Source organism: Antechinus flavipes, chromosome 4 (assembly GCF_016432865.1).
Source record: "Antechinus flavipes isolate AdamAnt ecotype Samford, QLD, Australia chromosome 4, AdamAnt_v2, whole genome shotgun sequence".
In the NCBI taxonomy this organism is placed as follows: domain Eukaryota; kingdom Metazoa; phylum Chordata; class Mammalia; order Dasyuromorphia; family Dasyuridae; genus Antechinus; species Antechinus flavipes.
The window spans coordinates 104,816,909-104,830,005 of record NC_067401.1 but is presented as its reverse complement, the minus strand read 5'-3'; the positions used below and the strand labels follow the sequence as shown (position 1 = coordinate 104,830,005).

Below are 13,097 nucleotides of genomic sequence, written 5' to 3'. Positions count from 1 at the left end.
TCAAGTCGTAAATCCAATTTATTAAATGTGAGAAACAAAATTCAAGAACAGGAGCAGTGACTGACAAAGGATAAATCAATATAAAAATGTGTTTACTTTGAGAATCAGACAGATCTCTTTCAGAACAGAAGTTGTTCTACTGGGCGAAGAAAGGACATCTATCTTTCTATGGAACATTGACATGGGATCCAGTTCCATAGCCCAAGTAAATCCTAATAAATCTAGTCAGTCCTATGTGGTGGTTGAGGGTCAGATGCAGATGAGGACTGACAAGAGCACATTCCAGAATATTTTTCTTGTGGGGGGACAGGGAAGGGAGGGACAAGGCTGTTGGGCGAATGGTTGGTTCTTTGCTCCATGCAATTTTCATTCTCTTCCTGAGAGACTTAAGGAGGGAGTGAGGAGGCTTTATTTGGAAAGGCCAACTCTGACTCAAATTTAAGTAACCATGAAAAAACCAAGGGTTACAAAGGAATAGATATTAAGCCATAAACATCTCAACTGGCCATAGCAAGGAAGGAAAGGAAATGAGAGTAAGAAACTTACAGTAGAGAAAATTAGAAATGAGGATATAAGACAGATAAAAGCAAGCAGGATTTTCTCTGGGAAGAACTACCAATATCAAAATGGTTCTTTACTTCATTCCTACCCAGCACAGTCTCAGCGGAACTGCAGAGGACTGATTCTTAGACCAATCACATCTTTGCCAATTTCTGTTACCTGTGGAAGAGAATAGAAGGGGAAAAAAAGCTTGTGAGCAAGAGAGAAATCTGAAGCATCTGAAAATGAAAGAGATCAAAGAGGTATTTATGTGGGGCTGAGGAGCCCAAGAACATATTTTTCCACTTTACTTAGCAAGGGTGATGGATTTAAAATCCTTTATTAATCAGCATGGAGCAAAAAAGAAAGTACAGGAAAAACCTCTGTCTTTGAAGAATCCCTTTAACAATACTTACTGTAGTGACACGGCAGATCTGGCCTTGAAACTCAGGGCAATAGCAAGCCCCACTGAGGGGACACTTTTCCACTGGCTTGCCACGGTAAATAGGTCGGTAGGATGCAGCACAGATGTCAAAAGGGTTGTGCATGTCATAATTGAGCTGGTAGGCATCTGTGGGGTTCTTCTCACAGGCTGACAGGATCTTTCGAGTCTAAAGGGATGTTTGAGAGGGTAGTTGATGGTTCACAGATGATCCTTCTACTACCTCCTAGCTGTTTTCTGCCTCTTATTGCAGTTGCTGTGAATAAAGCCCCTATCCATTTAAATATTCTTATTATAAATGGCCCAGAATTGTGACTGGTATGGTGGGCACTGAGAAGTTAAATCATTTTCCCAGGGTCACAGAGCCAGTATGCATCATAAAAAAGATCTGAACTCAGGTTATTCTGACTCTGAGGTTGGCTCTCTATGTACTACATGATGTTGCCATTCTAAAGAATGTATATCCCCAAGTTTATCAAGGGACAATTCCATAGTGTAAGAAGGAACACTTGTTCTTCCTGAATTGTGCCTTTTACTCAATTCAGATAATAGAACTTTTTGACCATAGTTTTTCACAAGCTTGGCATATTTCATCTCAGCCATAGGAGGCCATGATTGTTCTACTAAACTAATGGGAACACTGCTATTTTGCATGGGGGATGGAATATATTTACATACATACATGTAAATAAACACATGGGTGTATGTCCACATATATATATGGTTGTGGTATTTTCTTTTTCTTAATTTAGGAGAAAGGATTATTATAGAATTCTGGAGATTAAAAACTAAACTTGTCATTTCTGGGGGCACATAATTATACTTCTTATTGGCCCAATGTCCAATTGTTTAACAGCTGTCTCTTTCCTATAATATCTGAATGGTTAAACCTATTCCATCCTCAATCTCCAAAGCCAAAGTACTACCCAGTGAAGACTCATCTGTCTCCATGGTACCTGTTACGGAGGTAGAGATCCTAGGATATCTCCTTCTGAATATACCTCACTAACCCTGCTTTCCCCAGTTATTTTTTTAAGAAAGTGCTAGGTACCTGCTGGGACACTTCAGGCTTGGGCCCCAGCTCTAACAGGCGCCGTGCAAAGGTAGCAGCAGTCTTGAAGTTCTTGAGTTTAAAGAAGAGATTAAGGGCTGTGCGAAGCACCAGGATCATATGCACAGGCTGCAGGTTGGAATGGGTGAAGTAAGCTGCCATCTGGTGGGGAGGAAGGAGAATACAATTAGTGCTCAAGACCTAGGAAGTTAAATATCCCCATGTCAAGTTGGTGCTGTAAAAATTAGTAGCTTAGTGTGAAGCTGGGATCTAGGTTTGTCAACAGAAGCAGGACCTAAAAGATCTTGTAACCTGATTACAAAATAAAAGGATCTCCAGCTCCCTGATACGGGGAACTGTAGGAGTGGGAGACAGTACTTAAAAGCATAGACTTTGTTTTGAGCTTAGGCCTAGGCTCTGTCCCAGTTCATTTCCTACAGACCCTGGATTAAAGATGATGTGAAGATGGAGCCCCATTTTCAAGCTTTGGTATAGAGTAGATCACATAAAGACCCCAGGACTGGAGAAGAGGCCTATAATGCTCACCTCGCAGATGCGCTTCTGCTGTTCTAGGCTCTCCTTAGGCAACTTCTTCCTCTCGATTTCCATTGACAAGCCCACAATGTACTCACGGCAGATGGCAATGAGCTGCTGGGCCTGGGCAAAGGGGGCAGAAATGGCAGGTTCAGGGCCCGGTAGAGAAGGTATGAAGAGGGCCAAGAAGTCACACAACTTCTTACCTCAGCAATTTCTTGCTTATTGTCTACTACAAGAAGTGGTACGCTAAGCAGGATAGAACGGAATTTCTCCACTGCCTCCTCAAACTTGCCCGCTGTAGTGAGCTGATAGCACAGTTGCAGTCGTTGTATCAGATCATTAAGCTTCAGTCCCACAGCTGGAACACCATTCTTTAGCCCTGCATCTTTCCTGGAAAAGAGGATGATGAAGAAAGGAGATAGTAGAAGTTAAAAAAAAGTCAACATCTATCTTGTAGGTGGCCTGGCAGCTGGGAAGAACAGTGTCAAGGGGAGCGAATAGTCTAAATACCAGCCTTTTACTTTCTAGATCAAACCTGGCTTTGTCACTAGCCAACTTGTGCGGCTTGAAGCTGAAATCCTGTTATTTAAACAATCTACTGTTTTAGGCCCTTACCAATTGCGGTTTGGATAACCATACATGGTAGGTAGGCAGGGCAGAGCCTGGTATGTGGTCCGGCCTCGGGCATATGTCTGGAGAAACAATTGCTTATAGGGGCCAAATTGAGTTACCCCAACCTGGTCATGGAGGAGCTGTAGGGAGAAGACAAAAACATGTGAAAATCCTGTAAATTGGGCTACATCTATACAGTTTATAGTATGCAAAGTGTGCTTGAAAGTCTACTTAATTCACTGACATGGAACTTGGAAGCAGCAAAAGAGTAGGAAGAAAGAAGGTGAATTGAAAGAAACTACTAAGCTGAAGGTCGAGCTAGAGAGATGATGTGAAAGAAGAGGGAAGGATTGGGATGGGCAGAGGTATGTGTGCTGAAGGGAAAAAAGAGAGCAACTTTTACAGGATTAAGATAGATAACCTGAACTCCCTTGGAGGTTCTGGATGAGATAAGCTGGAGGCTGCAGTGAGAAGACTTACCCGCATAGCTGTCTCAAAAGAGCCTGCTAGGATGTGGTCAACTGGCAGTTGGGAATTATTGCACCAGATCTGATGGGGTAAAGAAATGTTTTAGCAACTAGATAATGAGTAGAGTACTGGCCTTTCAAGTCAGGAAGATCTGAATTCAAATGCTGCCACAAATGCTTACTAGCTGTGAAACTCTGAACAAGTCATAACCTCTTCTAAGATCCCCTGTGGCTCTAAATTCAGAATTCTATGATCCTGTGGGTGCAAAAAACATTCATTCTTCTCCCATCTCACACCCCTTCAAGTTTTACTAGACTTTTTTGTCACCAATTACCTATTAGCTAGGTCAGGAAGAAGGCAGTACTTAAAGGTCAAAATTAGAATTATAGATATATATATGAGATAGAAGGGACTTCAGTGACTATCTGGAAAAGAATAGAATACCTTCTACATCCCTCTAAAAGTGCTTATCCAGTCTTTACTTGAAAATTTTCAGTGAAGCCCCTTTTATTTGTGAATAGTTCTGTTAAAAAGTTTCATTACTATAACCCCCAATTTGCTTCTTTGCAATTTCAACAGTGTGTTTAAATTCTGCTTTCTAAAGCCAAATAGAACAAATCCAATTCCTTCTCCAAGTAACAAAACCCTAATACTTGAAAAATGTTATCATGCCCCACTTCCCAGAACTTCTCTCCTACAGACTAAACATTCCTAGTTCCTTCAACTAATTTTCATGTTGTCATGTATTCACTTTTTTGGTTGCCCTCTTGTGGACACTATCTGGTTTTTAAATGTCCATTTAAAAATGTGATGCTTAAAATTGAAGACAATATTCCAGGGGTGGCCTAAGTATGAATACAACTTATCCTAATTACTAAGTCCTCATTGCAAGCCTAGACTGTATCAACATTCCTGACATAACACATTAATTCTTGTTAATTTTGTAGTCCATTAAAACTCCTATCTTTCTTGAATCAGCTGAGTGTCTATTACAGAATTCGAGCCACTTAATTTTACTACTGCTTAGCCCATATTTTTCCATGTATTTCACAAGCATGACTTTATTAAACGTTTTGCTAAGACCTAGGTAATTTGTTGCTATAGCATTCTCCTAATCGATGAGTTTACTAACTTCATTAATTCTGTTATGACACATTTTTGGTTAAGTTATATTGGTCTTTGTGACTATTTTTTCTTTCTGTAAAATGTTAACTATCCTCCCATCTCAGACTAAAAGTTAAGCACTGTTCTCCTCTTATTTGAAAACCAAAACAGTTTTCCCCCCATCCTTACAGCACTTTTCCAGTTCATACCCTTTCAGACAGTACTGACAATGACTCACCAATCATATCTCCAATACTCCAAGGTTCTGAGGGTATAGTTTATTTGAGCTAGGTGACTTGAACCTACCAACAGTAGCTAAGTATTCTATTACTGTCTCCTTTTTAACCCTGGATATTAATACCTTATTAGTTATATTGCTAATTCAATTCAATAAACATTAAGCACCTACTATGTACCAGGCATTGTGCACATTGCATCTTCCTACAGACAGCTAGATGTTACAATAAATATAGTACTGGGTTTGCAGTCAGAAAGAACTGAGTTCAAATTTGGCCTCTAGCTATCTGATCTAGCTTCTAATTAAGTTTCTTAAACTCTGTCTCAGTTTCTTCAATTGTAAAATGGAGATAATAATAGCACCTCTTTTTTAGTACAGTACCTGGTACATATCAGGTATTACTAATAAATGCCTGTTCTTTTCTTCTACTTACCTGAGTAGGACTTGTTCCCTTAGTGGGGGGCACAAAGAATCCATCTTCAGTGCCTCCAATTGCTCCAGGAGAAACATCCTGGAGAGGAAGAGAAATTCACTCCCTTGAATTTCTTATTCATTTGCTCTGAGAAATTCAACACATGGGAACTGTTGTTTCAAACACCCACGCACAGTAAAATGAATAATAGATTTTGTCTATAGTCACAGAATAAGGAGAATAATCACAGAAAAAAAAAAAATAGGACAGCATTTTCTTAATATGGGCTCTTGACTACATCATTTTTTTCCTTCCAAAGAAAGAGCAGCAGAAAACTAATAGAAGCTACTAGGGGATATAAAAAGCTCAGATCTCCATCCTTTGGGAGCTCTCACTCAGTCTTATGCCACAGTTTCTATCAAACTCCAATGGAAAAAAACAGCAATGAACTCTCCATACTAGCTCAGGTGGGAGCTCTAAGTCTTCCTCAACATCCCAGCCACCTCCTTCTTCCTGTCCCTTAGCAAGAGCTTCATCACCAAAACCATCTGATGCTTCCACGAATCCATCTGTAAGGAAAAAACCAAGTTTTTGTTAGCCTTGGATAGATATATAGCTACAGTCTTTAGAAAACTAAACTCTACAGACTTAGTTGGGCCCCATTAATCTGGAAACCTTCAGATTGCCCCTGTAGGTTCCCATCCACTCTTTTCCTTCACAAATCTCTCACCTTCATCCAGCTGCAGCTCTGCATCCTCTCCCCAACCTTCAGTGCCAACAGTATCAATGTCTATGTCAGCAGCCAGTGCACCTCCTTTTCCTGTAAGGAAAGAGAAGAGAGAGGTCACATAGGTGACACAACCAGAAGGTGCTGATCCCTCAGCAGATCTTCCTTAACCCTCTTTACTCTTTTCAATCCAAGGCTTGACTTAAACAGTTAATGTCAGCAACTCTTTAGAAGGGACACTCCAGGTTCAGTTTTTTCTCTTTTGATATTTGGGGAAGAAAGAGATAGTATGATAACTTTCAAAAGTTGGGAGCTGTTATATGCTGAATGTTGCAATTATGGTCAACTTTCATAATAAATAGAGAAGAAGCTGTGACAGAATCTATGTGCTCCTGAAAACTGGCTTTTGTGTCAAATAAAACCCTAGGATGATGACTCTTTCTTAATTCTTTCATTTCTCTCTAAAAATCTGTCTTAATACAATTCAGATCCTAGATTAATTAGCTATTCTTCACAAACTTTTACTTTTATTCAGTTTTCCTTCCAAGTAATTCAATCTTAATTTCTTTTAAGTTTTCCCTTTATACCTCATATGTAGCCCTTCCACTATTTCCATTTCTTTCCTAAGTTTCTGTAAAGGTTTCCATATATATGGAAAATCAAGCTTTCTTCTCAAGCCCTCCTTTTTCTTTCCTACTTCTATATCATGAGCACAATATAGCCAAAACCTTCCAAAGTGTGGCAAAAAGTCTCTCAAGGAAGCTTGAGTTTATTTATTTTTTTTTGGTGTATACTTGGCTTGAAGGGATAAAAAAGGAATTCTTTCTCAGACTCTTTACTGGAGGATCTCAAAGTATTTTATAATCAATGTCCTGGGAGCAGATCGTATTGCTCCAAGCTAGAAGACAAAATCAAGGAAAAGATATACCTTGCCTACATTTACCTATAGATTCCTCTTATTAAAATGTAGATAAAGATGAGTAGGAAGTTATAATTTTTAAGGGATACATGGTTTTGAGTTCTTAAAAAACAGAAAGATTGATAGATTAAACAACCAAATAAAGAAGATGGAAAAATAATAACTGCTGTTTCAAAGTGTCATACAATATGTGCCAAAATGTTTGTGGCAGCCCTGTCTGTAGTAGCTAGAAGCTGGAAAATGAATGGATGCCCATCAATTGGAGAATGATTGAGTAAATTGTGGTATATGAACATTATGGAATATTATTGTTCTATAAGGAATGACCAGCAGGATGAATACAGAGAGGACTGGTGAGACTTACATGAATTGATGCTAAGTGAAATGAGCAGAACCAGGAGATCATTATATACCTCAACAATGATATTGTTTGAGGATGTATTCTGATGGAAGTGGATCTCTTCGATAAAAAGAGCTAATTCAGTTTCAATTGATCAAAGATGGGCAGAAGCTGCTATACCCAAAGAAAGAACATTGGGAGATGAATATAAACTGCTTGCATTTTTGTTTTTCTTCCCGGATTATTTATACCTTCTGAATTCAATTCTTCTTGTGCAACAAGAAAACTGTTCGATTCTGCACACATATATTGTATCCAGGATATACTGTAACCTATTCAACATGTAAAGGATTGCTTGCCATCTGGGGGAGGGGGTGGAGGGAGGGAGGGGAAAAATCGGAACAGAAGTGAGTGCAAGGGATAATGCTGTAAAAAATTACCCTGGCATGAGTTCTATCAATAAAAAGTTATTAAAAAAAACACATTCATACAATAGAGTATGAAACAGATAAAGGTGTATTTTAAAGCAGGGTCACAGTACAGATAACTTCAGAGGCTTTTGGTCAATAAGGGTACATCCAGGAAAAAAAGGCAGATGGAGCCAAATAAAGGATAGATTGCTGACAATATCCACTAAGTACTACCAAATAATCAATCAGCAAACATTAAGCAAACACAAAGTGGTAATAGAAAGCTGACAACTGGTGGATGTGGTATATACTTACCCTTGCTGGCAATAGAACCCTCAAAGAAGCCTTTGGAAACAGTTAGTAGGGGCCAGTTAGTGTCCAATGGCATGATGGGTGCAGGTGGCTGAAGCAGCCTGGCATTAGGGTCAATGTCTGGAATCTGAAGGGTGATCAAGAATATCCACAATATTACAAAAACAAGAGGAAAATGTCTGAGGTTACTCTGATCATCAATGTTACCCTCAACTTTAAGAGATTTATAGACCAAAGTCTCTTCAAGGAGCTCAGACTTTCCCCCAATTCAGCTCAAGGGAGCCTAATCTGGGACTTACTGTCTCCTTTTCTGGGTCAAATGTCTCCTTGAGGCTCTCTGCTTCTTCATCCAGACCATGGGTGGCAGCTGTAAGGTAGGCCAGGGATTCTGTGGAGGAAAGAGACCTCAATTCTAGAAATCTATTCTCTCTATTCTTTAACCTGGATATTTATGTGCTACCTGTAAGAACTTTTTCTTTTTCTGGTTTCTTGAGAAATAAGAGCTCCTTTTGGAGGAATTATAAAGTATGGTAGATTCAGCGTGGAAAAGTTTACAGTTCCAAGAGAAAAGCAGAATAATTATCTTTTCTACCAGTTGATTGCTAAATTACTATTTTAGCTTCTGGTTGTTCTAGAGTACTAACCTCATCCTCTTTTTCCTGATTTGCCAAGACACCACAATCCAACTTCCCTACTAATAGTAGTGGGGGGGACGGCTGTCAGGTGACCAGGTTATATGGTATGAAGTACAGATTATTCTCGATCTGGAAGATTCATAGGAAACTGGTTTTAAACTAAGCTAGTCTACCATTTTGAGAGGGATGTGCTTTCACATGGAAATCATTCATCTATTTTTTTGTAGTTCTGCTTCCATGCCTCTCCAGCTCCTGTATTGTACTAATACTTACACTCCTCCTGTGCAAGAATGCCTGGCCTTAAAGTCATGGGCAGCACTTTCTTTTTGATCTGAATATGTACTGCCTCAAGATGATAGGCCTCCCGAAGAATAAAAAGATAAGCATATAAACCCAGATTCCTGACCATAATGTAGTATGTATTATGGAATGAAAAGCACTAGCTTTTTAGTAGCCTAAAGGACCTGAGAAGAATTTTAAACTCACTCTGCCCACAATTCTTCAGGATGCGCACACGTTCTGAAACATCACCCAGGTACAGGGCATTCTGGTAATGGCCACTCATGTCTTTTCGAATCTCAGCTGCACAAGAGAAGAAGCCTCAGGTCATGTTGCCCTCTCCTTCTGTCCTCCCTCCTCCATAGACCCTTCTTTTTCCATTCCTGGCTTAGGGATCTCACCAATTTTCATCATCTTTCGAAGTTTCTCAAGGTTGCCAGTGATGAGGTATAGGAAGGAAAGCTTATCAAAATTCTTGGTACGTTGGTAGCACATCTCCACAATCTGATGATTTCCCTGGAGTAGAGCTACTTCTCCTAGCTTTTCCCAGCAATTCTTGTCATCTAAAGCCTTGGCTGCTTCTAGAGCAATCTAAGGATATCCCAAGATATATAAATGAGAGATTAAGAAGAGCTGTTACTGGCATTCTCACTCCAAAGGCTTAGACTTTAAATAAAATTACTTTCAACTCTATTAAATCTTACTTTTATTTTGTATATTCCTAAGGAATCTGTGATCCAACTGAGGAACCACACCAGCTTTGCCACTGTCTAGCTCCCCAACTTGGAGTGGGCTAGGGAAAATAGAATGTGCTAACTTCAGAACCAATAAATTGTTACTTAGAGGCATTTAACCAGAGGCTAGATGACCACTTGGCTATTATACTGAGAATTCCTTCTAGAAATGGTTTGGATTAGATATTTGCTAAGGTCCCTTCCAATTGTCAAATCAAATAATTCTGTGATTAATTTGCATAGCTCCCCCTCCCAAGTTTAAAAAAAAGTAATTAAACACACATACAATTTTAAAACTCCAAATACATATTATACATTGTATCAATGCATCTAAATATATATTATACACACTGTATCAATGTACATTTACTTTTAAACATAAAAGATCCAGCAAGTTAAGATTTATTATTTTTATATGTTGGGGGAGGGGTGCTGTGGTATAATATTTTGGCTTTATTTTATGACAGATAACTGAACATCTGCCTGCATATACTCACAATGCTAGAAAAGCACTAAATGCTTTAACTTGCTTAGCTTTTAAACAAACTATTCACTGAAATGATCTAAGAGAAGTTATAGAACCCCACAATATCAATTCCAGCTTAACTACTCTGTTTCCTGAATGCCATATTGTTAGGTTCTCAAAAGTGAGTCAGCTGGGGTCTTGTTGTTTTAGTCATTTTTTAGTCATGTCTGACTGTGACCCCATTTGGAGTTTTCTTAGCAAAGTTACTAGACTGGTTTGTCATTTCCTTCTCCAGCTCATTTTACAGACGAGACAAACTGCAGGGTTAGGTGACTTGCCCAGGGCTCACATAGTCAGTAAGTGTCTTGAGGTTGAATGTGAACTTAGGTTTTGTTGATTCCAGGCTCAGTGCTCTATGTACTATGCCACCTAGCTGCCCCTGGGATCTTATAAATAAAAAGACAAATAGTCAAAACTGAATAGCTATGATAAACACCTCATATCGTTATGTCACTTTAATGGACTACTTTCAAAGAAGTATCAGAACAATGAAAACTAGGATTTGTTCTCCAGATTTGACTATCCCGTTCTTAACTTGGGAATAATAAAAGAGAGCAAAAACAGAAATATCACAGGTAATGAGATACAAGAGACAAAAAATGAGGCAGAAACAAAGAGAACACAAATATAAAACTGATACAGTTTACCATTTAAAATTCCCGAGTTATTTTTGAGGATCTTCATTTACAAATCCAATTACCTAGTTCTTCAACTACCAACTCATGCCCTGATATTCCAAGAGACTGGAAGCTTACCTCAATGTTTCCACATTCCAGAGCCAAACTAAATCGAGTCTTCTCATCCTTAACAAAATGTAGTGCCACTTCAGGATAGCCTTTCTTCTGGAGATAGGCAATGATGGACTGGCCCACCAACTTGGCATTCCGCACCATGTGCAGTACCTAGGGATGGTATTAAAGACCTCTTAGGAGTAGCAATTCTTGCATTTGATTTTACTTAAAGATGTTCCCTCTTCCAGGGACTGGATTTTTTTTTTAACTGTACCTCATCATATTTTCTATTGATCAAGGCTAGCTTGAATTTGAACTCAGTGGGATCAATGGTAAGCACTCGTGGACGACACTCTCGGTCTAGACAGTACACATTATTGCCCTTTACCCTTGTGACATAGATTGGCAAGTCAAGGGTACGGATGATCCCATGATCCCTGAAAGTGAGAAAAGAGGAGTAAGAAAACACATCTGTGAGAATCCATGAAGAAACAGTTTCAGGTTTAAGGTATGCCCTGTGATAAGACAGGAAAAACAAGGAGTTCTGGCTCCTCTTCCTTATTACTTCTAAATCCTGTCCAGTCTGTAATCTTGATCTGCCAAATGCTACTGGAATTTTTGAGGAAAGAATTCATGACAAACAAATGATACTACATGCTAACATTATTAATTTTAATTTCTCATGTAGAGCAAAGGTAGATTAAGGAACTCTTGTTTTCCTTTAAAAAAATATTGGAAGAGATGTAAAGACTAAAACTATTGATATGTGGATCAGTTTTTCTGAATTGCTTTATACTTATTATTTATCACAAAACAAGGTTCTCTGGGGACAGAAAGGAAGGTATATTTGAAAATGAAGGTGATATAAACTGCCCTTCAGAGAATTAATTTGGCCACTGGATTTGACAACAAGACTCCAAGTCTCCTGAGGAAATGAGACAATGATCTTAAACACATCTCTTTAAGATAGGTCAGTTGCTTCAGAAAAATACTTTTTCCTACATAAAATACTTACCCAGTAGTGACAGCATATTTGATGTGGTTGCTGGTGGTATAGATAAACACACCACTCTCATCCCAGGCCCCGCTCTTAACACGAATATTCTCATGGATGTTGCAAAGTGACTCCAATTTACGATTGCAGATCATGATGGCTGTAAGAATCAGGGAGTAAGGATGAGTACCCTGTTGGGACAGGTAGGATGCTAACAGGTAGATGAGAGAGTCTAGTCTACTCTGAGTTAGTTCTTACCATGCTTGGCCAGCAGGGCTACATGGGACATGTCTGCTGACCAAATGACATACTTCACTTTGGAAATCTTCACGGATGCTAGAGTCCTAGAAGGAAGAAGAGAGATGAAATAAGGGAGACATCATCCCTTTATCCCAGATCACAATCTAGATTCTTTTGGTCTCCAAGGGATCAAAGGAGTTGGGATAATTACCGTTTCTGCTGTACATCAAAAAGTGTGATGGAATCAGCATCACGAAGCAGCAGATTCCCTGTGCCTGCATAAAAGATCTCATCACAATTAGGCACCTGCACTTTCTTGGTGATTTCATTCTTCAAGTTCTTGATCAGAAGCTGAATTGAAAATGAAAGGATGGGGCATTCAGTGAATAGGTAAAATGCAGTAAAGTTCCTTTTTGAACAGCTATTTCCTTAGCTTCAATTGTGCTCTTTTTATTCCATAATAAATCTTAAGCTGAAAAACAGCTTAAGATCTGTTATTAGTTAGGCTTTTCCCTTCTCTTATCACTACAGCTCCACTCTTTCTGTAGCCCTTTCCTCAGTGGAAACATTCAGAAAAGCTTGGAAATAATTGTATTCATCAAAGAAGCTGAAAAGAAAATTTGCAGGGACAGCCACATAAAACATGTAACTGATCTCAATAACTAAGGGCAGAAAGACAACACTGCTTTCTGACTGCTTCCTTCATTCCTGACAGAGCATGGTAGCAAGACAGTATTTTATGAAGTATGGTAAGTTCAAACTCTATTACAAACCCCCCAGTAAGACACTTTTCTTATCCAAATCAAGGGAGAGGGACACATTATTGTCCCATTTTTTCCAAACCTT

At 39.0% G+C, this 13,097-nt stretch overlaps 1 protein-coding gene across 1 annotated transcript in view; it reads right to left on the bottom strand.

Moving 5' to 3' along the window:
• The window catches only part of COPA (COPI coat complex subunit alpha), a 38,689-nt gene continuing 25,592 nt past the window's right edge, over window positions 1-13,097 (bottom strand). Inside the window, exons 15-33 of the mRNA XM_051993664.1 lie at window positions 12,463-12,602; window positions 12,270-12,355; window positions 12,033-12,171; window positions 11,292-11,454; window positions 11,042-11,188; window positions 9,428-9,617; window positions 9,234-9,329; window positions 8,412-8,500; window positions 8,116-8,239; window positions 6,135-6,224; window positions 5,864-5,973; window positions 5,426-5,503; window positions 3,663-3,731; window positions 3,186-3,322; window positions 2,774-2,960; window positions 2,580-2,690; window positions 2,034-2,195; window positions 957-1,151; window positions 1-720 (exon numbers count right to left, since the gene is read on the bottom strand). Of these exons, the coding sequence (XP_051849624.1) occupies window positions 661-720; window positions 957-1,151; window positions 2,034-2,195; window positions 2,580-2,690; window positions 2,774-2,960; window positions 3,186-3,322; window positions 3,663-3,731; window positions 5,426-5,503; window positions 5,864-5,973; window positions 6,135-6,224; window positions 8,116-8,239; window positions 8,412-8,500; window positions 9,234-9,329; window positions 9,428-9,617; window positions 11,042-11,188; window positions 11,292-11,454; window positions 12,033-12,171; window positions 12,270-12,355; window positions 12,463-12,602 (2,373 nt within the window). The 3' untranslated portion in view covers window positions 1-660. The remainder of the gene's footprint in view (window positions 721-956; window positions 1,152-2,033; window positions 2,196-2,579; window positions 2,691-2,773; window positions 2,961-3,185; window positions 3,323-3,662; window positions 3,732-5,425; window positions 5,504-5,863; window positions 5,974-6,134; window positions 6,225-8,115; window positions 8,240-8,411; window positions 8,501-9,233; window positions 9,330-9,427; window positions 9,618-11,041; window positions 11,189-11,291; window positions 11,455-12,032; window positions 12,172-12,269; window positions 12,356-12,462; window positions 12,603-13,097) is intronic.